This window comes from Ambystoma mexicanum, chromosome 10 (assembly GCF_040938575.1).
Source record: "Ambystoma mexicanum isolate Mex_15411 chromosome 10, UKY_AmexF1_1, whole genome shotgun sequence".
Lineage (NCBI taxonomy): Eukaryota > Metazoa > Chordata > Amphibia > Caudata > Ambystomatidae > Ambystoma > Ambystoma mexicanum.
Genome location: NC_090932.1, coordinates 1305604201 through 1305631092, shown reverse-complemented (window position 1 = coordinate 1305631092; position 26892 = coordinate 1305604201). Strand labels below are relative to the sequence as shown.

The 26892-nt window shown below is 48.4% G+C and overlaps 1 protein-coding gene across 1 annotated transcript in view; it reads right to left on the bottom strand.

Annotated features, from left to right (window-relative positions):
- Window positions 1-26892, bottom strand: part of LOC138492275 (nephrocystin-3-like) — a 60225-nt gene that overhangs the window by 30039 nt on the left and 3294 nt on the right. The window contains exon 3 of the mRNA XM_069619328.1: window positions 8454-8663. Coding sequence (XP_069475429.1) covers window positions 8454-8663 — 210 coding nt within the window. The remainder of the gene's footprint in view (window positions 1-8453; window positions 8664-26892) is intronic.

Here is a 26892-nt window from a genome sequence, read left to right as displayed (position 1 = left end):
GCCAGTCACACTCTAGGATGGCCGACCCTTCCTGGGGTTAGGAGCCACCACCCATTGCCAGCCTGCTGCCCCTTCTTGATTGGCTGCCTCTCTGCCTTTAGCCAATCGGAGGCATCGGAAGGCGGAAGTCGGCCTCTCTAGTCAAGGCCCGCAGCTAAGGCCCTATCTGAGCCTGGGAGGGCCCCCACGCGTCCCGCCCCTACCAGAAACTATGCTGCAGCCTGCTGGGCACAGCCCGCTCTCGCATGGACTTGGGCCTGAACCCCTACGAACTATTGAGTCTCCAGTGAGTGGTAGTTGATCTATACCTGTGCCTCCTCCACTAGCAGCCTGATCTATATCTTTGCATACCTCACTTTGCTCATCCTCTTCACCTTTCTGTTCTCTCTCTCTCTGCCCTCTGCACAAAATCGAATTTAGCTGTGTGTTTTTACATACTGCACCCTAATTTGCATTGCATTTGTGGCCTTTCATTGAAAGTTGATTTTAGCTGTGTGTATTTACATCCTGCACCCTAATTTGCATTGCATCTGTGGCCTTTCATTGAAAGTTGATTTTAGCTGTGTCTATTTACATCCTGCACCCTAACTTCTCTGCATTTGTGGCTTTTCATTGCAAATTGAATTTTAGCTGTGTGCATTTACATCCTGCACCCTAATTTGCATTGCGTGTGTGGCCTTTCATTGAAAGTTGATTTTAGCTGTGTGTATTTACATCCTGCGCCCTATGTTGCATCGCATTTGTGTCCTTTCATTGAAAGTTGATTTTAGCTGTGTCTATTTACATCCTGCACCCTAACTTCTCTGCATTTGTGGCTTTTCATTGAAAATTGAATTTTAGCTGTGTGCATTTACATCCTGCACCCTAATTTGCATTGCGTGTGTGGCCTTTCATAGAAAGTTGATTTTAGCTGTGTGTATTTACATCCTGCACTCTCATTTGCATTGCATTTGTGGCCTTTCATTAAAAATCGAATTTATCTGTGTGTATTTACATCCTAATTTGCATTGCATTGTGCTGCCAGGCCACCGGTGAGTTTAGGTCAGAACTGTGCAGTGCAGTCATCTCTCTCCTTTCAACCTCCTTCCGTCACCCCAATGGCACTCACCATTTCTCCTATCTTCTCTAATTGCTACTGTATCTCCTATTCCCCCTCTCTCACTACATCCGGAATGAAAAAACACAAAAAAGACATCTTGCGTGCAAACCCTGGCCTTCCCATCACAGACACCTACGTCAGCGCAACATTCAGAGAGGTCTTCACGGATATCCTCTTCTCTGTCTGCTCTCCAGATCTTTGGACTCCTCATATCATCACTACTCTCTCCCCTTTCACGTCCTCTCCCATTAACGGTGGGATCAAGTGGGAAGTCCTCTTGGCTGCCTTCTCATCCTCAAGCTGCATCGTTGATGTCTACCACACTGGCACTATCCTGGCTCTGTGTCCTCAAACCAACCTCGTTCTCTTTGACCGGATCCTGCCTTCCCTAATTTACTTCTTTCTTTCTGCTGCCTCTCCCATCATCACTCTCACTGTCCCTCCACCTCTGACCGTAGTACCACGCCCCTGTACTCCTCTGCAGAAAGCCTTCAAATGCAGAGACCGCCTCCACCTGGTAACTCTTAACACCCGCTCTGCCAACAAACACCCTGCTGGCATCTGCCTCCTTCTGGAAGACACTGACCTCGACTTCGTCGCTCTCACCGAGACTTGGTTCAATGCCAGCTCAGTCACTGCTTTTGACTCCCTCCTCCCTGTCAGCTTCAAGCTAATTTCCAGGCCTCAACCTCACTATGCTAGCGGTGGGGTTGCCTTAATCTATCCGGAGTGGGTTCCTTCTTCCATCGTACCCACCCAACTCTATACTTCCTTCAAGAGCCTGATCTGCAAGTTGGTCATCTCTCCCTCATCCACTTGGCCATTGCTACCATCTACCTGCCTCCAGGTGCTACCACCCTGTTCCTCTCTGAGTGGGCTGATTTCGGCAACTCCTTACTTTCATCCACTTCCAACCTCCTCCTCTTGGGTGACTTCAACATCCAATTGGACACGCTCTTCTCCCCCCCTCCTCCCCCCCCTCCCCTCTCCCTTCCGGTCTGACCCACTCAACTGGACACATCCTGGAAGCCATCATCCATTCCAACCTCTTGCTCGCTCCCCCTCTGGTCACCCCTCTCTCCTGGTCAGACCATGCTCTTCTCTCCTCCCACCTGGATCCCTTCAGCCCTCCTACCACAGCCACAAAAGCCCTGCTAAACTCGTTCTCGAACCTTCGCCCGATGAAACGAGTGTCAGCTGCTGCCTTTGTTTCTACCTTCATCCTCCTTTGCCCCCTTATCGCAGACTCCACCACAGACTCTGCTCTGAGCAATCTTCACTCATCAATCACCAATACCCTTGGCATCCTTGCCCCAGTCATGAGGATCCGCCTGAAACCTGCCTCTATGCGCAACACCTGTTATGACTCCAAACTTGCAGCCCTGAAACAAAGGTGCAGTGCAGCAGAACGGAAGTGGGAAACCTCAGGCTCACCCTATGACAAACTGGCCTGACGCCTGCTCCAAAGGCAATACAGATCGCCATCAGTGCCAAGAAAAGGGCCTTACCTGTCCATCCAACTACCACCCCTTTTCAGTCACCCCCCCTTCCTGAGGATACTGCTGGAGAAGCTGGCCTTGCCCCAACTCAAATCGCACACTGAACTTGTTTGTGGTCTCCGCGATCATCAATCTGGATTCTGAGCATCCAGAGGCACAGAAACTGCTCTTCTGAACACCTGTGAAGAACTGCTCGCATCACTGGACTCCAACTCCCCAGCTGTCCTCATTCTACAACTCCCCAGCTGTCCTCATTCTACTTGATCTCTCTTCTGCCTTTGACACTGTCAGCCATTCCATCCTCATACAAAGGCTCCATGATACCCTAGGTATCTCGCAACGGGCACTGGAATGGCTGACCTCTTTCTTAACTGACCACTCTTCCCATGCCATCCTGGGCACCTTCTCCTCTCCTACTTCCTTCTCCACCTATGGTGTCCCCCAGGGATCTATCCTCTCCCCCTAGCTCTTTAACATCTAACCTTGCTCAGCTGGCATGCTTCATCTCCTCCTTCTCCCCCAATGTCCAGTGTTCTGCAGACGACACTCAACTCTTTTTCAGACTTCCTGTTGACTCACTCACAACGTCCTTCATCCCTGACTGCCTATCTGCCATCCAGGCCTAATGCACTTCCAACAATCTCTGCCTCAATGCCAGCAAAACGGAGATCCTTCCGATTGGAACCCCTACACCCTCCTTCTTTCCTTCTCCCTTGCCTCCCACCTTGTCCTCTCCCCCTGCTCCTTCTACTGAAGCCAGAAACCTTGAAGTCATCTTTGACTCCTCTCTCTCCTTTCTCCCTCACACGTAGGACATTCCCAAGAAGTCCCACTTCCAACTATTCCTTCTCAAAGGAATTCTCCCATTTCTCACTTCACCCAGAAGCTCAATGTTTCGCGAGCCCTGGTTCTCTCTAGGCTTGACTATTGCAACAGCCTCCTCCTCAATCTACCTTCTTCCACTCTGCAGCCACTTCAGATAATCCAGAATAGAGCAGCAAGACTTATCCTTGGCCTTAAGCCAGGGAACTGCATCTCTCCTGCCCTAAAAAGCCTCCACTGGCTCCCGGTTGCTGCACATATCAAATTCAAATCCCTCTGCATCATCCACCAGGCTGTCTGGGGTTGGGGCCACACTATCTGCAACTCTCTCTTACCAAATACTCTCCTTCTAGACCTCTAAGCTCCTCTGGCACCAAATCTCTGTGTGTAAAGCGCTTCTCTAAAGAGAGAGCAGGAGGCCGCTCGCCTTCCTCAGCTGATCCCTCGTTTGGAACAGCCTCCCTGTCCCTCTGCATCTTGAGCAGCACCTTCTTAAGTTCCGAGAGCACCTCAAGACTCTCCTCTTTTCCTCCTCCTTCCCTTCTTCCTTCCTCAGCTAATCTCCCAGTTGCTGTGATTAGTGTCTTGGACCCTTCTGCATCCTCAGGGCCTTTCACACCCAATCTCCCCAGCTTCTGTCTTCCTTCAGCACTTGCCTCAGCACACCCTCTGCACTGGTAATTTGCACTTTCCACCCAAAGTGACTCCTTGCCGCATAGCACTTACCTTCCCGGCACTTCATACGTGGCTCACCCTGGAGCATGGACACCACAGCACCTACCCCAATACCCTCTTCCTTGCTGCACTTGCACGTTCTGAATACTCACAAGGCATATTAGGTTTGGCCATCTCTTCCCCCACTCTATTTTATTTGTATTTAATTGTACTGCTATCCCATGTTCCCCTCCCTGCTACCCTGTGGGTGCTTTGAAACAGAATTGATTTCCTGTGTAAGCGCCTAACAAACAAACAACAAATACAATAAATACAAATAAATAAAATAAAGACTTGATCTTATGGAACTTAATAATCACTCCAAAATAGTAAAGAAACCTAAGGTTCAGGGGAGAAATAGACAATCCCAGAAAATAAATGGTTCCAAGATACCTAGCTTTGAGATATCATGTTTGCTATCTCAGCTGGAATGGGGTACCCAACAGACAACTGAGTTCCCCAGTGCGTTAACAGTGCAACATAGTAGGGCCAGCTTGTCTTTTCCCAATCGGACAAGATAGAAATGCGTTCAAAGTGATTAAAGAAGTCTTCGGGGTCATTGCACGCTATATCCTTCTGTAAAAGGGGTCCGGGCAGTGTTGGTCCACGGTCTGAAGTTGCTGTCAAAGGGTCAGCAACCCAGAGTCAGGATGGTGGCATGGGAGGTGGCCGCATAGAGCCAGACCGGGGCTCCTACAGGCTTGGCAGGCCTGGCTGGCTCCATCTCTGCTGATTGGGTGGCCTGGATTTAGTGGATCTGATATACCACTTGCAATGCAAAAACATTTTGAAGCACCTCGTCCACATCGTAAATAATTCTGGTGCCAAAGGGACCAGCCTCTATGTGCAACCCATGTGTGTTCCGCTACATTTTCTGTGTTTTTTTGTTGAGTCCAAAAAGCCTTCTGGCATTGATCCAGTTGCCGGAGGCAGGCGTCGTTATGAATGGAATTAGAGCCCTCAGTAGTAGGTTAGTTAGAGTGTCGGCTTCCCACACATCTGATCCAGAGGGACCCACAGGACTTTGGGCCAGGTCTTAAGGTCTGGGTATTAGTTGAACAGATTGGGGCAGCTACTGGCTAGCCATAACCAATCTCACTTCTGACACCACGTCATAAGGGGAGACTGGGACCAGAAATGAGAGTCACATTACTCTTCCTTTGTAGTGTTATTGAATAAACAAAAACAGGGTGACCCTTAGAGTGTTTTAAAGTGACTAAGGAAAGGATACAAAAAGGTAAACTCCTAAGAATCCTTATTGTGACTACATGAAATAAGGCTGGTCCATATACCTCCATTCCCCATTCCCCCTCCCTTTTCCACTTTTTGCAGTATCTCTGCCCCCTGGCCACCCTGATCGCCAAAGGTACACCTTCCAACTCCTTTTGTGGCTCTGCCCTGCTCCCTCTCGGTGCTTACCTTCTGACTTTCAAGCTTCCGTCACCACCGCCTCCTTCTCTTGGCATTCACCTTGCCACCTCCATCCTCCCTTCTCCCCCCTTCCGCTCTTGATGTTCCCCATCCAACTTCCAATACTTTCAACTTCCAATCCTTCTTCCCCTCCTCCTTCCGTGACTGATGTTACCCCTCCAACCTCCAATCCTTCTGCCCATCTTCTTTAGTAGGAAACGAGCCACTTTTTTGGATTATGGCCATCTTCAAATAAGACCAGGCGTGGACTGGGAACCAGGAGTGGTCCTGGAAATGCGTTTCCAAGTGGCCCCCTAATAGACTGTGCAAGCAAGCCCAACCCCTCTAAGTAGGGCTTGCAGAATTCGCCCAAAAAATGATTTGATTTGGAATAAATGGTTCCAAATATGAATTTTAAATCACATTTGAGCCAAATTATGAAGTAGTTAAACAGAACAAAAAACGGACATTTAAATGTACTAAGGTATAGCACAATGTAAGGTTTATAACACATTCTTTACTTCAAAGGGTTGTGGGCGAGGGGGGAGAGATGACTTGAAGGGGGTGGGCTGCATGGGAGAGAGGGTAAGAGGTGCAGACAGCTAGACTACCCACAACCAAGAGGTCCGTGGCGCAGAGGCACACCGGGAAATCTCAAGGGTTAGCTAGTCCACACCTAAATCAGACCTCGTAAAATGGCAACACGACTTTTCTGGTTCTCTGGCACAAACAAATCAAGCAATAAGTGCATTTGTAGAGCGTGCTTTCAACAAAGGCATCATGGCGCTGTCTAGACGCGTGGGAAGAGTGTACACACAGTTTAGGCAAACAGATGGGTCTTCAAACTCTGTTCAAAGAGACCAAAATCTTGTAGCTAGCGGCTACCTACTGGTAGTGGATTCCATAATGTAGGGCCTGAAATGGAAAAAGTCCAGCCACCTACCCTCTCCCCACGATAGGCAGGTAGTTTCAAAAGTACCGCACCTACCAAACGGAGTGCACAGCCTGGACAATGTAATTGAATTTTATCCTGCAGGGCTAAACAACCCTGTTTCTTAAGAGCTCGATGAATGATACACAGGACTTTTTAAGGGATACAGGCTGACACGGGAAACCAACGAAGTTCCCGTCATGCGTGGGAACCATGCTGTCCAAAAGGGATACCTTTAACAAGGTGGACAGCTGCATTTTGCAGCACCTACAGACGATGCAGTCAATACGCTGGTTGCAATAAAAAGGTCGCATTACAGTAGTCTAAGCTCCTTTTTAGACAAGCTGCCACTACTTGCGCATGGAGATCCTCCAGAATAAAAGGGAGGATTTTCTCAAGTTGCATTAACTTGAGAAAGCCCAGTCCGCACACAGTGTTAATCTGAGTATCTATCATCAGTGAAGCTGAAATGTTCACGCCACGTTTCTTAACCACCTCGACCGGAGCAGGAAGGGGCCCCACCCCAGTGTTAATGGCCAGAAGTCAGAGGTCCAGCTCTTCGATGCAACCATCGGGTCAATGATAAAAAGCAGGTGGGAGAGGGCAGAGTTATGCAGAATCCCACATGTCACCTTTTTAGGTGAAGACCTGAAAGAAGCAGGAGACACCAGTTGCGAACAGGAAGTCAGAAATGCACGGAACCATTCCAAAACCAGGCCAGAAATACCAGTGTTCTGTAACCTTGATAAAAGAAGGTCATGATCAATAGTGTCAAAGGCCGGCCGTCAGGTCCAATAAAATAAGGCCTGCCAAACCGCCTTGGTCTTTGATCATTGTTAAATCGTCAAGACCTGACAGAAGGAAAGACTCTGTCCCCATTAGAGGCCGAAAACCCATCTGGGAAGGGTCCAGAACATTGTAGTCCTCCAAAAAAGATCACAGTTGAGGGCTGATGACTGCTTCTAAAACCTTCCTAAGGAAAGGAAGCAGGGAAATCGGCCGATAATTAGAGAAAATTGCTGCATCTAAAGATGGCTTTTTGTAGCACCAGGATCACCAATGCTTTTTTCAAGATAACTGGATTCTGGCCAAAGGCCAATGAAGAGTTAATTACCTCCACTGTTATGTCACTCAGATGCATAATGTTATGTTATGTTATGTTATGTTGACAAATTTGTAAAGCGCGAGCCCAGGCCCGGAGGACATAATGAAGAGGATCTAAGGGCGGTCGGTTGACTGGAAGGAGTCAAAGGCACCACGAGCCGGGGGCATCTGAGGTGCCCGATCAGCACCGGCAGATTTCGACCCACCTCCGTCTACAAAGTTGGCAATACCAGCCCTAATCTTCTCGATTTTCTCTGTGAAAAAAGGGACAGATTGTCACGCAGTTTCTGAGACCCAGGGTCGATAGAAACTGCGCCAGGATTCAAAAGGTATTGAACTGTTTGAAAATCAAAAAGCAGAAAGAAAGAGGTCTGGCACATTTTCTGCAAACAGCTCCTAAAGCAGTTCCTGGACCAATACACTGGGGATGCTTCTGAACATAAGACATTTTAAAGGACAAAAGGATGTGCCTCTGTAAAACATTGTAACATACATATGCAGTGTTAAATCATAGAATTCTACAGGATGCTGACAGCAGGGGAAGCACATAGTATGTGCTGCCGTGGGCATTCCGACAGGAAACCTTGCATTTCTACATGGCATTTAGAACATTAGCAGATAAAGTGCTCTCTATTGTATATTTAGTAGTTTTTTTTTTTTTTACCTGTTGACTTGTGAACATAAACGAGATCTCTGGTCTCCTGATTTGACTTGCATTTTATAGTTGCTTTTGTACTGTCTACAATACGATTGTTATATGCGCAAGCTACACATCTGTAATGCCTGCAGCTCCAACAAAAAGATGAAAAGCACATGTACACGTCTGTCGTCAGATAGAAAAGCATTTTTACTTTGATACAAATTTGGTATTTACCTCTTTCACTAGCAGGCTGTTCTCTCTCACCAGCCTGCTCACAATGTTACTCAGTAGCCCCTGCAGGCTGTCAGGAAACCCCTCGATGTGTTGAGTCACTCTCTCAAACACCCCAAATACCCTGAGTTCCTCACAGGCAAGTGTCAGCCAGAGAGGATTCTGGGAGGAGTGTTTCAGCATCAGCAGCTCCAGCTGGTCCGGACTCAAACGCTGTCAATTAAAGGCATGTAGAAAAAAAGAACTACCGTCAATGTGCATCATTAATTTGGGCCTGTTACCACTGTACACCTTTGATATTAGAAAACATTGGTCCTAATTAGGAGTTTGGAGGCAACAAAAAATTGGGGCTAACCCAATTACCACAGGTTTATTTTAAGGCCTTCTTATTAAGACTTGCAAATCCATGAGTATGTAATACCTCCAGCATGGCCTTGAAGGTATTACCCCCAAAACAAGCATTGGCAAAGCCAACATTTGTGGCTTTTGTCTATGTATGGATTAAGCATTTGCCAGGCACTGCCATAATGGTACTCCTGGCCATAGGATGGCAACAGATAGGAGATGGTGGAATTACTTGAGCATGCAATAGTCATATCAGAAAAATGCCTACTACATATACACAAGCCACATATGTTGACTTGCTCAATTCTTGTTTTTAACAGGGCTTCAATGCAGGAACATTTATAAATCCTATGGCTGAAGGCATACTTGGGTAAGACATTTTGATTACACTTGTAGCAGATTTGCAGCTGCAATGAAGCCATTAACTCTCAGCAGACTGCATAGAGAGTTGCTGTTTGATGTTACTGCTTTTAGCGCTAGCTCAAAGATATCCCAGGAGAACGTGTTTTAGGCGGGGAGGGTCAGGTAGCGGGTTGGAAAGGCCATAGGGATTAGCATGGCTAAGGGTAGTCACTGGGTGGGTCAATAACCAAACAACACACACAAGCTGTATGTCTCTCCTCACTGTCATCTTCCTTCTAGCTGTACTCCAATGCAGTAGATTCGGCGTGTAGGTGGTGCTTGAATGCTACCTACTAGCCAAAACTAACAGAGGCATTACCTCCGGTGATATTTCCTCTGGACTGAATTCTTTTGTTCTCCTATAAAGTACTAAGCGACAGAGACTAACCACAAGTCATAATTAGGTGAAGATTTCCTTTGGAGGAATTAGCACTGTTTCAGGAGGATAGCTCACGGCAACGTTCTCGCCTTGGAAGCAAGATGACACGGAGCACCACAGGTTCGATCCCTGGGTCCGCGCTTAGAAACCTCTGGGTAGTAAGCGCATTATAAATAACCTATCATACCATAATACCTTAAAACGTGTAATGAGGCTCATTGTATGTCACATCTCTAGGTTTAAATATCACAGTATGCAGCCCCTGCACTTTTTCACAGCATATTAATTACAACACACTAGCCCACTATTATTTCACATCTAATGACTTGTGATCTACATGCCTGCATAACCCTTACATCAAGTTTTACCCTCGCTCCATTACTGCAGATGTCAGCATAAGGGCACATGTTTGCGCATTTATTACTACACCCTTTGGATCAAAATCCACTCTCTACCCATTTGCCGCAATACCTTTACTTTCTCCAATGACAGCATTGAATACCCAGTGGTGTTAGCACTATTGTCGCTCCACCACCACCCGTACAATTCATAAGACCGCTCTCCATGACTTTCGCTTTGCATAATCGGGGTGCAAAGTTCTTAGTACCATGTGGTCATCCAACATCAGTTCTTCTGTGTCAGGGATGGGCCTGATAAGTCTAAGGTCTCCTTGCATGGGGGTGACTTTGCCGTACTATGCGTGTACACCCGTCGGCAAGAAACCCAGATGGAAAGACGCGGAGGCACCGCCTGGTATGTCCAGGCTGCAAAGAAAAACAGACAATAATTCGAACCACATACCTGTGTCACCACCCCTCACTTTTAACCCCCTCCCAATCTGAGATCCTACCTAAAATGACATGAGCTCAAGCTTAGAACCTTCAGGGTGTCTCCTACTGCCAATCGTGCAGTGCATAGGTCAGAACCCCGACCGACTTTGGTTGCCAAGACGCAAAGTCCAAAGAACAAAGTTCGCAAGGGGCCCAATACGGGCAACACGAGGACGTAAAACTAAAGGAGAATGTCCAAGGAAAATCCAAGAAGCAAGAACAAAAATCCAGGGTCAGCACCAGTTGCCAAGAAGCAAAAAAGAAGAGTCCAGAATCCAAGGGCACAAAAGAACAAGGGGTTCAGTACTTCCAGAGGGTTCCAAGATCCAGGAAACTGCAAGCAGGACAATTCCAGACGGATCTATGTGATCATGATGACCCCCATAATTCCGACAGCCGAAAATGGCGACTTTTTTTTTAAACCCCTTTTACAACACATCTGCGGGAGGAGACCCCCACAACCCGTCCCATATTACTATTGTATCACATACCCCCCTCCACATATATATGTGGTGTAGGCGGGGTTAAAAAAATTAAAGTGGGAATTCCGACTGTCGGAATTATGAGGGTGACATTATGGGCCATTACCTTACAGACAACAGGAGAAAAAAGAAAATCAAAAGCACAAGCCAAAAAGAAAAAACAAGTCAGAATAGATGATCAAACAAAGAGTCCAGTAGGCAAAGCCAAGGGTCAAGCCAAGTGCCAAGAATAGAGCACAAGAAGCTACTTAGCAACGGGGAACACCTAAACAGTTGTCAGGCAGCGAGCCCTTCCTTCTCTACTGTTTATGAAGTGGCTCCTGACCGTCCACAAGGATTTCCGTGCGGCGTGACCATGTGTAGTGATGTCACTGTGTGCTATGCGATTATGTAATTCCAAACTGTTGCCGGGTCTGGTAACCCAGGCAATGCAACGCTACCACAACAAAGGAAGACTCCAAGCTACACACTGTGCCTGCCTTCCAGCAGGATCAGTACTAACCCGGATATTCTGCTCCACTTAGTTTGCCAACACTTCTGTTGATCTGCACTGTGTCTTAGTTTGTCCCTGCCTCTGCACATTCAGTGTGTGTGCCAGATGCTCGGGGGCTTGAACTATCAGTAATTGCAGAGATCAGACTCTGCCCAGTCTGTTAAGATGGATTTCTAAAATCTGTCCTGTGAGACGGATTTTAGGAGGCCACCCTAGTTATAGTGAACAGGGGACTTTAGCCAAACCCAGTCAAGGTAAGCGTGGAGAGTGGTCAAGGCTAAGTCTCAGGAGAGGTGGGTGGGGTCAGGGGTCCCATAGCAAAAACAAAGAGGTGATGGCTGGAAGGTTTAGACTTAATCTTAACCACTGGCAATGCTCTGGGCAACCCTCCAGACCACCGTTCTTCGCCTGCCAAGCCATTACAGAAGGGAAAGACCATATGCAAATCAGGCTTGGCCCCACCCCAAAAGGGGCAGTCCAGCCCGAACTGCTAGGCCACATCCCTTCTGCACGAGACCACAAGCATCCCCAAACATGTTTTGCCCTTGTTGGGGCTCATCAGTGAGGAGTAGCCTGGGTCTCTAGGCCCAGCAGGCACGGGACCCACGTCTGGGCATACCCGTCCCACTCGGGGTGACATAGCAAAAACAAAGAGGTGATGGCTGGAAGGTTTAGACTTAATCTTAACCACTGGCAATGCTCTGGGCAACCCTCCAGACCACCGTTCTTCGCCTGCCAAGCCATTACAGAAGGGAAGGACCATATGCAAATCAGGCTTGGCCCCACCCCAAAAGGGGCAGTCCAGCCCGAACTGCTAGGCCACATCCCTTCTGCACGAGACCACAAGCATCCCCAAACATGTTTCGCCCTTGTTGGGGCTCATCAGTGAGGAGTAGCCTGGGTCTCTAGGCCCAGCAGGCACGGGGTCCACAATGAGTCCACACAGTGAATTACACAATGATTATACTTAGACAGGTAAGCACAAAAATACTCTATTGTAGGCCCAAAAACACACTATAAAAATGAATCAAGCAGGTAATATTATCACACAGCTCTCTAAATATAAAACATACATACATACAGTCACAGTTAGGCAATATAATGCATAAAGTTCACCATATACCTGAAAGGAAAGGTAAGTAGTTAGGCAATTGTATAACCAGACCACAGGAATAGAAGCCTTAACCTTATAGCTGTGTAGTATTGTGAAGTTCCTTCAGTGCTATTGAATTAATATCTTGCCACCTCGCAGCCTGTGTGCAATGTAGCCTGTGAACTTCTTGAATTGTTCTTGTTTAACATCTGCCCGCCTTGCGATGTCCTACAGGAAACCTCTTCCCTTCTCCCTCTGAACCCTCTTCCGCTCCCTCCCCCGGACCGCCCCTGACCGCTGATTGGTCCCTATGCCCTATTAGATGGTAGCCCTTAGGGCAGCCCCACTGCCCATGCAGTCCCTGTGGCGAAGGGCCCTGAGGCTAAGGGCAGCTTCTACTAAAGCAGCTACACAGGGTGTTTGCTGATGTTTGCCATAAAAGCATGCAGCACAGCCATCAACCAGGAGCGACTTTCAAGGTAAGAAAGGTGTGGGCAGGAGGAACAGCCATTACTGTTCCCTATTTAACCGTCCCTCCTCTCTTATTACTTCCATTTTCTAATTCTGCAGTCTGCTGCACTTGGCAGTTGTATGTTATCTACATCTGGCATTGGTGAATTGTCAAAATTAGCCTGTGGGGGTTCCCCCTTCAAGGAAAGTCGAATCTGTGTGTTCTTGCTTTTGCTACTGTGTTTAAAAATCAGGTTTTCCCCTCTTTTCTAGGAAAGTCGGATCTGTGTGTTTTTGCACTGCTGCGGTTTTTAAAAATTAGGCTTTTTCCCCCTAACCTTCTATTCTAGGTTCTTCCCTCTGTCCATATAACTTGTGCTTTTGCTGCATGATGTAACCTAGGCCTGTTTCCCTTCCTGGACGCTTGACTCTAGATTGTTGCATTGTGTGGTTGTAGTTGGTGGCATGCTCTGCAGTGCCTCCCTCTCTCCCCCTCTCCTTCTCTCCACACTCTCCCTCAACGGTGCTCTCAATCTCCCCTATCTTCTCTAATTGCTATTCTATCACCTATCCTGTCCCTCTGTCAAAGTCTGCAAGGAAAAAGTTCAAGAAGAATCTCCTAGTCTCTAATCCAGCCCGCCCATCGCTGACACCTATGTCAATGCATCTTCCAGGCAAACGTTCACTGACATCCTCTTTGTTGTTCCTTCTCCGGACCTTTGGATTCCCCAAATGGTCTCTGTGCCCTCCCCTTTCTCTTCCTCTCCCATTAATAGTAGCACCCATTAGGAGCTACTCTTGAACCTAGAGGATAGGAAGGATGCCATCATTAATAGCTACCTAAATGGCACTGTCATGGTGCAGGGCTCTCAGCCCAACTTCCTCCTTCTTGATATGCATCTTCCGTCTCTCATCAACTTCCTCCCCTCTCCTGCCACTCCTCTTTCTACCACCCCTCTGTTACCTCCGAAGGGTGTGCCACACTCCTGTACCCCTCCCCGGAAGACCTTCCAAAATGGCAACTAGGTCCCCTTAGCTATCCTCAACTCTCACTCTGCCGTCAAACCAGGGCTCAAGTCGAGGGTACACACGGGGGGACAGAGTCCACCCACTTTTTTCAGAGGGTCACCCCCCAGCTAAAATGATAAACAGTAAATGTCCTCTTTGAATGTATGCATTAAAGACGACCACAGGGATCGAACCACAGTGGTCAGGTTTGTAGGCCAGACACTTCACCACTGCACTATATGACCTGATGAAAAATAACAAACAACTAAAGGTAAAATGTCTCATTTCGGTACTGCAATTCCCAGGGAAAACACTTGTATTGGTTCTTGGAGTTTAAAACATGCACATCTTTTAACATTTTCAAGAACACTATTAGAAGAAAAAATCCTCTCTGGGCTTTGTGTGTGTGTTGTTTTTATGAAAGGCAAATGACATTCGTCCTGTGCAATTTGGGTGGTTATGCAAAGCAAATGTAATGAAATGTGCATATTTCACCTTGATATGCTAATTTCTGGTGACGTCACATACCATTGCATTTGTTGACGTGTCCCCCCACTTTAATTTTTAGGACTTGACCCATGCGTCAAACATTCCTCTGACATCTTCCACCTCCTTCAAGACCTAGGTGTCCTTGCTCTCACCGAGACGTGGTTCACTGCCAGCTCTGTCAGGAGTTTTGACACTCTCCTCCCTGAGGGTTAAAAGATCCACTGTAAGCCCAGGACTAACCAGCCCGGGGGTGGAGTGTCCCTGATCGCCCCAGAGTGGGTCCCTGCTACTGTCATACCCACCTCAGGCCTACTCCTCTTTCAAATGCCTTGTCTGCAGGCTTGCTGTATCTCTTGGCGTCTCTCTGACTCTGGCCACAATCTACAGGTCCCCTGGCCAGGTCTCCCACGTCTTCTCAGGATGGGCTTAGCTCAACTTTTCTCTTCTGGCCTCCTCCTCCAAGCGTCTCCTCCTCTGAGACTTCAATATTCACCTTGACTCCCCTGATGTGGCCTCTGGGCTCTTCCGCAACCTCTGTGTCTCTCTTTCTCTCTCTATTCTTCCCTCCAGTCCGACGCACTCAGCTGGACACACCTTGGATGCTCTCATCTCTTCAGACATCCCCATCTCCAAATCTCTCATTACTCCTCTCTCCTGGTCTGATCATTCTCTCCTGTCCTCTCACCTGGACCTCCTCAGTGCCCCGGCTAAGCCCCCTCGTGCCCTGCCAGCCTCCACCGTCATTTGACCAATGAAGTGAGTGCCAGTTGCTGCTTTTGCCACCACCTTCACTCCCCCCTACTCCTGCCACTGACTCTCACTCTCACTCTGGTACAGCCCTTACGAACCTTCAACTCTCCATCTCCAACATTCTGGACATCCTTGCCCCCGCCATGCAGATAAACATGAAACCTGCCTCCAAGTGCAACTCCTGGTATGACTCTGACCTGGCTGCGCTGAAACGCAAGTGTACAGCAGCTGAGCGGAAGTGGCAGGCTTCGAGCACACCCTCTGACAAACTGGCCTGCAATACAGACTCTCCATCTGCTTAAAGAAGAGGGCCTATATCCAAGCCTACATCTTTGCGGCAACTGACAGCACGGATTAACTTACTTTTCAAAATCTACAAGGAACTTGCCAACCCTAGTGCAGTTTCCACTTCTCCTCTGCCTTCCCTGGCCCTCTGGACTTCTCTGGCCTCTCACTTCATTTCTAAAACTCAGAACATCTTGTCCTCACTCTCCTCTACTCTATACTCTTCTGTCTCACCCGCTCTCAGGCCTCCCTTGGCCCCCCTCACTCTTTCCCTCCTACTCTCCTCTTTCTTCCATAACACCTGATGAGGTTTCTGGACAAGTCTGCTCTATGAAAGTCTCATCCAAACAGTTGCTCCCCTGCTCCTCCATAACTATCAAGGACAACATTGTCTCCCTTGTTCCAGCCTTGGTTGATTTCTGCAATCACTCCTTTGCCACTGGATCCTTCCCCTCACTTCTCAAGCACTCGCTTGTGCAGCCTCTCCTCAAAAAGTCTTCTGACGGCCCTTCCTGTCCGACAAACTACCGCCCTATCTCCATTATCCCCTTCCTGGGCAAACTATTGGAGAAGCTGGCTATCTCCCAGCTTACGCACCACACTGAATCTGTTGGTTGTTTCCACGACCAGCAGTCTGGCTTCAGAGCTGCCAGAGGCATGGAAATTGCACTCCTGAACACCTGTGAAGAGTTTCTCTATCATCACGATTCCAGCTCTCCTTCCTTTCCCATCGTCTGGACCTTTCCTCTACCTTTGATATGGTCAATCATGCCACCCTGATAAATCGGCTCCTTGATACCCTTGGCATCATGAACCTGGCTCTGGACCGGGTGACCTCCTTCCTCTCGGACTGACCTTCCCAGGTTCAACTGGGTCCTTTTCTTTCCACCATCTCACTCTCCGCCTGTGGTTTCCCTCAGGGCTCGATCCTCTTGCCTTGGCTTTTCAACATCTCCCTGGCCCCTTTAGCTCATTTGATCTCCACCTTCTCTCCTAACTTTGTGTTATGCAGATGACATGCATCACTCCTTCAAGCTTCCCTTCTCAGCCTCCTCCTCTCTCATTCCTGACTGACTGCTATTTAGGCATGGTGCACTGTTAACGATCTCTGCCTTAAGGCTAATAAGACAGATCCTTCTCATTGGGACCCCTGCTCCCTCTTTCCCTCCCACACTCTGGCCGCCCTTCATGGGCCACCACTCCGCACCCTTCTGTGAGGCAAATGTCATCTTCGATTCCTCTCTCTCCTTCTCTCCTCACGGACCTTGCCAAGAAGGCCCACTTTAAGCTGCACCTCCTCAGAGTCATTCTCCCATTCCTCACCTTTCCCCAGAAACTCAATATCTCCAGAGCTCTGGTCCTCTGCAGGCTGGACTACTGCAACAGCCTCTTCCTCAATCTGCCTAACTCCTCCCTTCGCCCCCTTCAACTAATCCACAACAGGACTGCAAGGCTTATCCTTGGCTTCAAGCCCAGGGGCCTCATTTCTCCAGCCATAGAATCTTTCCACTGGCTCCCGGGGACTCTGAGGATCAAGTTCAAGACCCTCTGCACCATCCACAAGGCTTTCTGGGGCCTGGACACCGTTACATTCAACTCTCTCACCCTAAATACCTCCTTGCTAGAGCCCTTAGGTCTTGTAGCTTTAACTCTCTGCAGATCAGACGCTTCGCTTCTCCAAGCAGAGAGTGGGGGCACATCTCTCTCCTCCACAGGTGCCTCCCTCTGGAATGGCCTCCCTGCCCCTCTCAGACTTGAGCCGGATGCCCTTAAGTTCCAGAAGCTTCTCAAGACCTTCCTTTTCTCTTCTTCCTTCCCTCTCCCCTTCACCTGCTAATGTCCATGTCTGCCTCCTGACTGGCAGCCTGGTTCCTTCCGAGTCTTAAAGGGCACCAGCCCCCCGCCCCAGTCCAGTCTACCCCTGCACTTGCTCCCCACTTCTCCTCCCCACTGCACGTCTCTTACTGCACTGGCAAGACCCGAATGTCACAAGCCCTTGTAGGATCGTTTTTTTGACCTTACTGTTCCCCCACCCTCTTGTCTCTGCCTCGAAACACATTGTATAGGCGCATTATAAATACCCAATACATAAAAATAAATAAAATAAAGGTATGTGGTTCACCCTCACACCAGTCTGTTCTGTCCCTCAATTCCATTCTCCTACCCACCTCTTGTCTTCCAATCTCTACTTCCCTTTTCTCTTCCTTTCTTTTTATTTCTTTATTTCTCACCTCTTTAGCACTCTTCCTTTTTGCCTTCTCCTGGCTCATCCACACTATCTTCCTCACTCCTCCTCTATTGTTACTTTTCTTTTCCTTCCACTTCCTCCATTTTCCACGCACCTCACCCTTTTCCTTTTTGATGTGTTTCTCTTCTCTCCCTCATCTCCATATCTGTTTCCACATTCTTGCTTGTACACTCCCTCTCAGTTCACCTTCAGCTACGCCAATCATCTTGCTCTCACCACCACCACCTCCTAGTCCTCCTCCCCCCCCTCCTCCTCCTCTGTCTCCTCTACACCTCCTCAGCACACAGGTTTGTCTCTTTACTGCCACCATCTCCTTTGCTCTTGATTCCTGTGCTTCCTTTTCCACTCTTTTCTCCTGCTCTTTCACCTCTGCTCTTGATTCCCTCTCATCGCTTCTCCTCTTTTTCTCTCTCCAACCCCCACTCCTCTTTTTCTTTTTCCCACCGTCTCTCTTCTTTCTGCCTCCTCCATCTCTGCACATCCTTCACCATCCTTCATCTCTGCTCTTCTTTCTCCCTCATCCATCTCTGATTTGCGCTCTTGCATTTCCTCCCGGCTGCACCACTACGTTCTCTGGCATCTTGCTCTCCAGGCTCCTAACTCCCACATGGAGCTCTCCTCTCATTTCTCTTTTACGCGCCCACGGGAAGGGGCCCCGTACATACAAATGTTTCAGAGCATACAGGTGTGTGCTGTGTCTTGTGGTTGGGTGTTGAATGTGTGGACCACAGCATCTTCTGGTGTGGACAATTGGTTAAGGGGCTGCACTGCAGAATTGCTAGCCAATGGTATTTTAGCCAAGTCTGCTGTTTTGGATTTCTTTCAAAGACCGCTTTTGTTGTCGCTACCTGTGAGGACTGGCATCTACAAATACAAACTGCTCAAGATTTCAGTTTTCTGACCCATGGGGCAACGCAAGCATGGAGATGAATGGGCTCTGCTGCTGTTTGCTGTGCTTGGACTGGAGGATAGCTCTGTGGCAACGCGCGGGTCTTGGAAGCAAAACCACGCTGAGCAAACACAGGATCCGTGCTTGAAGAAAACATTAAAATAAAACACAAACGTTTTATAAATAACTTGCCCTTCCACAATGAAACTAGCGCCTATATACCTATGGGTTATGTGTGCTGCAAATAAATGCAAAAATAAAATAAATAAATAAAGTGGCACTATCAAACTTTTGTTCTGATCAAATCATTCTACCATTTCTGTATAGGGCTGTCCACAGGTGCCTCTGGTGGGAGATCCATGGACAGCATGGGTCTTTAACCAACTAGCATTTAGGTTCCCATGGGGCAACATTTCCTGAAGTTGACAGAACGTTTCAGGGACAATAGTCTGTTTTAGACAGGTGGGGGATTAGGGACCTGGGGGAATATGCTGTGTACTGTCTTTTGGGCTTACATCACAGTGTCACCCGAGTACCATCCTCAAACCCAGCCAGGGATTTGAAACCTGTGGCTCTCCAGATGTCTTGGACTGCCACTGGCAGGTTCACCCACCATGCACTCTCCTGGCCAAGCAAGGTTCCTGGGAGTTGCGTTCCAAAACATCAGGATAGCCAAAGTTTGCAAACCCCAGCTCTGGTCTCAAACGTGGGACTTGCTTGCACAGTGCACATTTAGTTCACACAGAACAGCTGCACAGATTCATCAGCAGAAAAAGCTTCACTCACACAAAGACATGGGCGTAGGACATGGGGGATAAGGGGGACAAATCCCCCCCCACAATTCTAAGTGGGAGGATATAATGTTATTTATCCCCCCCCCAGAAATTGTGTCACTTCAACATGTAAAATATGCGCAGGGACGTCCTTTTTTCTTTTTTGTAATGCAAGCTCCTGGGCTGTGGCTAGCACCATGTGGCTCTTTACTTCTGGAGTGGCTGGCTTTCTTGTTCAGGCCTCTAAAAAAAGAAGGAAAAAAGAACAGGGGTGCCACAAGTTCAGCACTGACCCTAAATAAGAAAGAATAGGAAAACCAAATAATGTGTCTTTCTGGAATTCTATACAATAATTGCTAGACTCATTAAAGGTTCATTTCAGGCACACTTCAGGGGGTGAGTCACTGATTTAGTCTGTTCTTAAACACCTCAACTCAGCCTTTCATCCTTCTGAGGTCGATATGAGTACCAACACAGGTTGGGTGATATTGGGTGTATATTTTTTCTATATAAGGCTCTTAAGCGTAAGTGCTATATAATAACACATCATTATCATTTGGCCATGGACGTCGGCTTGCATTCACAGTAATTTGGTAATATGGGTCTATACACACTGATCCTAACGATACATATGGCGATCCATTCATGTATGAAATGTACATCACATTATAGTGATATCGTAAACATATTTTTCGTAGTGTACTTAAGAACAATGTTATGTGATGCCACTTCCTGTTTTGTCAAGGGGCGAAAGGTTGAGTTCCATCGCTTCCCGCGCTATCACTTCAGGGTGGGGTCAAATTACATCACCTCCTGTGATGTCATCAGAGGTCAAGGATCGTGTGATGTCACTTCCACTACCCCTGGCATTTTGGTAAAATTACATCCCTGGTCATGCGTGCTAAAGTACAAGTTAACTTCAGACTGTCTGCAGCAGCGGGCTAAAACAAGAACTTCTGCTGCTTGCTCATGCATGCCCCGCGCCTGTGCATTTGGAACGTGCCCAGGCCGGGGAAATGCACGTGCCCCTGCGCAGTGCACTGCTGCCCAGCCTCAGCTTCCAGAACGAAGGAGAAGCCATGCAGCGACACGTGCTCCTGCTGAGAGTGACTGACTGGCAGCGTCTGTTAATATCAAGGTAGACAGAGTGAGACTCAGACTGTGACTCGACCTCCTAAGACCTCAGCTACCGTACTTAAGTTAAGTCAAATGGCCCCCCTCTCCCAGGTGCAGTGCAGGTCGGCATAGGGAGGATTTATTAGGGGGAATGTGCCAACGTCATATTTATACAGTTTCTAAACATGTGCATCGCGTTGCAAACGGATCAGGGAATCCTGGCCTCTTAATGTTTCATCATGAATTGAAAAACCTGAGGGTCGAACCCTCGTTTTGTTTCATGATAACAGGAACAGACAGGCTTTGCCCCATGCCTCGTGAAGGTTTCAAATTGCATGCAAGTGCTAAATTGGGCTGTTCTGTGCATGCAATGTGCACTTTTAAACGATGAGCAAAATACATATGTCCCTGATGTGTTGCATGCACTGATCACGTTTCGCATAGCCCCATTACAGAACATAAATGATAAATCAACACCCAAGACCCCTGTGTTGCACAACGTGCTCACGAGTGCATCACAAACCTACGTGACTTCAGAAAAAAAGCCCCCAGCTCAGAGGGATTCAATATTTACGATTTTTAACCGCCGGTCGAACTCTTTGTAGGTCGCCACAGGCAAACTGGTTTGTGGTGACATACCTGCAGCACATACACCGCAGCGCTATTCTGGGAAGGTCTCCATTGTTTGGAAAATTAAGCTATTTGTTTATGTTGAAGCTCATAATGGGGTGCATTGTGCAGTGAGGTCTTCTCGATAATGAGGGCATTCATGAGGACCACAAAAGTGGGTGTGAAATGCAAGTTGCCTCAGCCTGTACCCAGAGCAAAGGGATGTGCTCACACGTCTGTGGATTCATTTGAAGGAGTTGAACCCAACTACGGTACTGTGGTGGCTGTGGCTGAGGGGAGGTGTGCGTCGCACGGAGCGGTTGTCCCCGGTCCAGGGGGGAGCTTGTTTAGGCACTGCAGAGCTCGAATTCGGATTTAGGAACCATAAGTGTAGTGTGAGGTCAGACCACCGCCACGCCACCTGCGCTTTGTGGGAATTAAAAAGCCATGATAGGGAGATGACCATTTGGAAATCGTGTCGACTACAAAGAATAGTCTGTATTACATGAATGCAGAAATGAGAAATTACTTAGACCTGCACTGCAGGCTAATGTGTAAATACTACAAAGACCTGACCCCACAGCTCAACATCCCCAAAAAATAAGTGCAGGCCAGTCACTTACATCGTGCTACTTACCTGGTGACAGTGACCCAAGACAGCACTGTATGCCCTTGTTAGCGGGCCTCTTGCCCCCATGGACCTGCATGCCAGTGCACATTCCTGTCCATGCTCCGTTGCAGTTTCCTTTCCCTTGTGTTGTGTGTTTGCCTCCCAGAGCTCCCAGCGGTCCCTATGGTATATGCAGTATTAATGCTGTTGCTGTGAGAAGAAGCATGTTGCCATCTTCCCTTCCGTTCCCTTAGCACATCCAGAACAGTGCACTAGCTCATGGAAGTTCAAGTGGCTTATAATCTCCATTACCCACTTGCCCCCCTCAACCCCCTGCTGGGTCCATACCTGGACTTCATCACCACAGAGCGATGAGTGTATGTATACTGACATTGCATACAGTGCAGGTCAGGCAAACATGTGGTCTCAGACCAGTGCGGTGCAGGCCGGTATGGGAGGGGCAGCAACCGGCAAGCAGCATTATAGTGTAAATAATAAATACAAGCATGTGTGCACAGCTCTGGCTGGGCCTTGCCCCGACAGTGACCTAGAGAAACCCCAAAATGAGGTACGACAATGGATCATGACTAATAGTTGTAGAAAAGCGCCCGAGGATATCGAGGGTGCTATGAAGACTGAGGAGAACGTGCTGAGTAAGTGTACAGATTAGATTTGTGGGGTTCTGGCCATGGGGCAATGGGAAGTGAGGGACTGGGGTGCAGTAGAGTGGGGGAATGCAAAGTGAAAAGGGGTTGACAGGGTGCAGAGGACAGAAAAAGAGAGGAGCAAGGGGGAGAGATGGGAACAAGAACGGAGTGCAGATGAAAGATGGGGATGGTTTGCCGCACGGGGTGACCAGTGTGTGCAGGGGAGAGAGGGGTTCAGGAAAGACCAGAACACAGGGAGAGTGGTGTAGGGCAGAAATGGCATAGGATGTGCTTCAGGTTTAGATAAAGCCATTGACTTAGGGATGTTAGCACGGCACAGCACTGGCTTCTCATTTCATCTCTAAAACTCAGGACATCCTGTCCTCTATCTCCTCCTCTCCCCTTCCTCCCTCTACTCCGTGCTCTTCCTCTGACCCTTCTTCGGCCACCTCTCCCCCTCCTTCTCTGCCTTTCCCCTGTTCTCCCAGACAAGGCTTCTAGACAAGTCCGATCTATGAAAGTCTCATCAAAACAGGTTCATCCCTGTTCCTCCAAAGCCATCAAGGACCACATTGACTCCCTGGCTCCTGCCCTGGCTGACTTCTGCAACCACTCCTTCGCCACTGTAGTCTTCCCTTCAACCCTGAAGCACTCCCTTGTGCACCCTCTCCTTAAGAAACCCTCTGCCGACCCGTCTTGGCCAGCTAACTATCGCCCAATCTCCATCACTCCTTTCCTGGGCAAACTCTTGGAAAAGCTGGCCATCTCCCAGCTCAATCTTCACACTGAATGGGTTGGTTGTCTCCATGATCATCAGTCTGGCTTCAGAGCTGCCAGAAGCACGGACACTGCTCTCCTGAACATCCGTGAAGACCTGCTCTCCAACCTTGATTCCAACACCCCCTGTGTCCTCATCTTACTTGATCTCTCTTCTGCCTTTGACACAGTCAACCATGCCATCCTGCTCAACCGTCTCCGTGATAACCCGGGGATCACTGGTCGGGCCCTGGCGTGGCTGACTTCTTTCCTCTCTGATCGACCCTCCCAGGTTCAACTTGGGTCCTTCCTCTCTTCTATCCCTATCTCTATCTCTATCTCTATCTCTACATGTGGTGTTCCCCAGGGGTCTAACCTCTCTCCCTGGCTGTTCAACCAATACCTGGCACTTCTTGCCCACTGCATTGCCGTGCTCTGCCCCAACTTCCAGTGCTATGCAGATGACACTAAGCTCACTTTCAGGCTACCCTCAGCCACCTCTTCTCCCTCTTTCATCTCTGACTGTCTGCCCGCCATACAGGAGTGGTGTGTCGCCAATGATCTCTGCCTTACTGCCAGTAAGACCGAGATTCGCCTCATCGGCATGCACGCTCCCTCCTTTCCTGTCACTCTCTGGCCAGCCTCTCTTGGCCCTCTTCCTGCTCCCACCTGTGAGGCCAAAAACCTTGGCGTCATCTTCGACTCCACACTCTCCTTCTCTCCTCACATCTCTGACATCTCTAAGAAGTCTCACTACCAGCTGCACCTCTTCAGAGGTATTCTTCCATTTCTCTCCTTCCCCCAGAAGCTCACTGTCTCCAGAGCTCTGGTTCTCTCTAGGCTGGACTGTTGGAACAGCCTCTTTCTAAATCTGCCTAGTACTCTCTGACCTCTGAAACCCATCCAGAACAGGACTGCGATACTTGTCCTTGGCCCAAGCCCAGGGATTGTATCTCTCCAGGACTGAAATCTCTGCATTGGCTCCCAGTGGCTGTTAGGATTAAGTTCAAAACCCTCTGCATTGTCCATAAGGCCTTCTTGGGCCTGGGGCCTCAATACCTTCAACTCTCTTCCTAAAAATCTTCCTTCTCAAGCTCTTCGCTCATCCGCCTCCAACTCCCTCAGGATCAGATGCTCCTCCAAGCAATGAGTTAGTGGTAGATCTCTTTCTTCGGCTGGGGACTCCCTCTGGAACAGCCTCCCTGCGTCCCTGAAACTTGAGGAGAATCATCTCCGGTTCCGAGAGCACCAAAAAACCTTTCTCTTTGCTTCTGCTTTTTCTCCTCCTCTCCCCTGCTGACTTCCTGGCTGATACTGAAACTGCACTGGTTACCTGCCCACTCTCTGATCTTGGACCCAGGCCCCCTCCTCCGCCATTCACACTCCTGCACTGCCTTCCTGGCAAACCCTGCATTTGGGGACTGTTTTCTGTATCCCTACAGTCCCACTACCGGCACTTGACACATGTTGTCTGCACTTACCCTTGCATTTGCCACCTGCTGGCCTTACTTTAACTTTTTTTATTTATCTTATTATCCCATGTTCTGCACTGTCCCTTCCACCCCCCCCCTCCGCTTTTTCCTCCTTCCCCGTCCCATGCACTTGCGCAATCTGAATGACACTTGGCCTAGTAGGATTGTTGTCTGTCTTCCCTCTGTTCCCCCTTCCTTGCCTCGTCCCGCTTTGATACAATTGTGTATAGGCATGTTATAAATGCCATATCATATCATACTACAAAGCCCTGTGTAGTTAATAACTTAATTGGAGCTGGGAACATACTACCGCTGTAATACTAATGTCTTATCCAGGGATGCCTTCAGCCACTCTATTAGCACTTTGCATTTCCTTCACTGACGTCCTGCTAAAAACCAGCAATGGCAAGTGTTTGCTTGTGTATACGTATTGGCCATTTGCCAGGCACTGCCATTAAATGTCCAAGTACTTGCACCATTTTGCAGCTGCTACCATCAGAGGGTACCTAATACCACTATGGCGGTGCCTGGCAAGTGCCTTTTCCATGCCTACATTAAAACCCCAAACGGTTGGTGTTGCCAATGCTTGTTTTAAAATAGGGATGCAACTGAATTTCTGGTACCCACCACAAGCTGAATAATGAGTTTTAGACAAGTTTTAATAGAGGCCACCATAAGCCACCTGGGTGACCCAGAAAAAAATAAAGCAGAGCCTTGAGATTCCCAACAGCACTTGTTCCGCTATCCATGTAAATCCAGTGAATACCCTGGTGCCGAGGTAGGATTGCAGCTCATACACTGCTGTAAAGGGGCACACTCGTGTTCCATCATTGAGGGTTCAAGTGGAATAGGATAGGAAGGGTTGGCGTAACTCCATAAAGCATCTGCACTTAAAGCGCAGGTGAGAGTATTATAAAAGATCTCTCTAAAGGTCCATCGCTGGGAGACTTGGAGAAACACAAGAAGTGAAACGGATCATCACACCAACTGAGGTGGAAGAGAAAAACAAGGCCTGTGGGGGGAATATTATTAAGACCAAAGTATTTCCATACATTTGGGTAAGCTCCTGTACAATCTACTGCATATGTCAGTGACGGGGGAAAGATGTACAGGAGTATCTGCGAGCAGGCAAATCTGCCTCTCCCCACCCAAGTCCCCAAGGTGTCCCCTGTCCCCCCCAGATTTTATGGGTCTCCTACGCCCCTGCACAAAGATGTGGTAGAACAGACACAGGCGGCAGGAATGCGTTCTTCTTTAACGAGCACAGAACAAATACAGAGCAGACAGCAGAACCGCAGAAACCACCTTTGGAGACCACAGCATGGAAAGCAAAGGGAGCTGCAGCGCGACTGTCCCACCACAAACGGTGGCACTCCTCGGGTGCAAGAACACAACTGAACAGCTGATGCGTGCCTTCTGGATTTGAGATATACCAGAGACACTGTAGCCTGACAGACTGCAATTTGCAGAGCTTGGATATGCTTTTGTCACTGCTCAGCTTCCCAGTCAAGGACAGTTCCTTTCCTGGTATGGTGGAGGGGTGCAGGAGCAGATTACAAAAGGACTTTACTACGCGATTGTCTGCTGAGGCAAATCATGTCTGACCGCATGGCTCTAATAGTGGCATACCCAACCTATTATCAATAGACGGCATCATCACTAAGGAGAATCTTTGCTTTTCCTTAATCGTCAAGAACCTCATCTTCCTTTGCAATACAGGACCTCTGCTGCCACCAAGAAGGATGATGTCAAGCTAGCACAATCTTCTTCAGTCCGCGGCTAGTCCTACCAATGATCACCAATGAGTTGAAGAAATTAACCGCACTACGCACACACACACACACCCCTCTAAAGAAGGAGATGTAGGCTTAGTTAATATGGGTGCCAGATTTCCCACCACCCTCGTAGGAGTTGGCAGGGTCACAATCCCAATGAAACTACACCATGGTCTTGCAACCTCAATGAAATGGCAGCAGATGCCCTGGCTGCCGTATTGGAATCTGTGGCTGAAGCACGAGGAATAACAGTCTAAGCAGAGCTCAAGAGAATCTCCTTGGGAAGGCTGATGCATGATTTCCGGCAAAATAAATCTCAACAATATGCCCGACAGTCCCTGTGTTAGAAAAGGGCGGTGATAATGCACAGATGCGATATGAGAGGTAGGGTGCGCTCTGGGAGGGGTCTTCTCGTCTTTGACAGCTGAAATACTGCTAGGTCCCAAAAGGTAGTTAATCTGCCTTTGGTCTGTGGGGCAATTAGCCACTCCTTTGAGTGACCCAAGCTACTCTTGTGGGCAATGACCCATCACAGGATCCA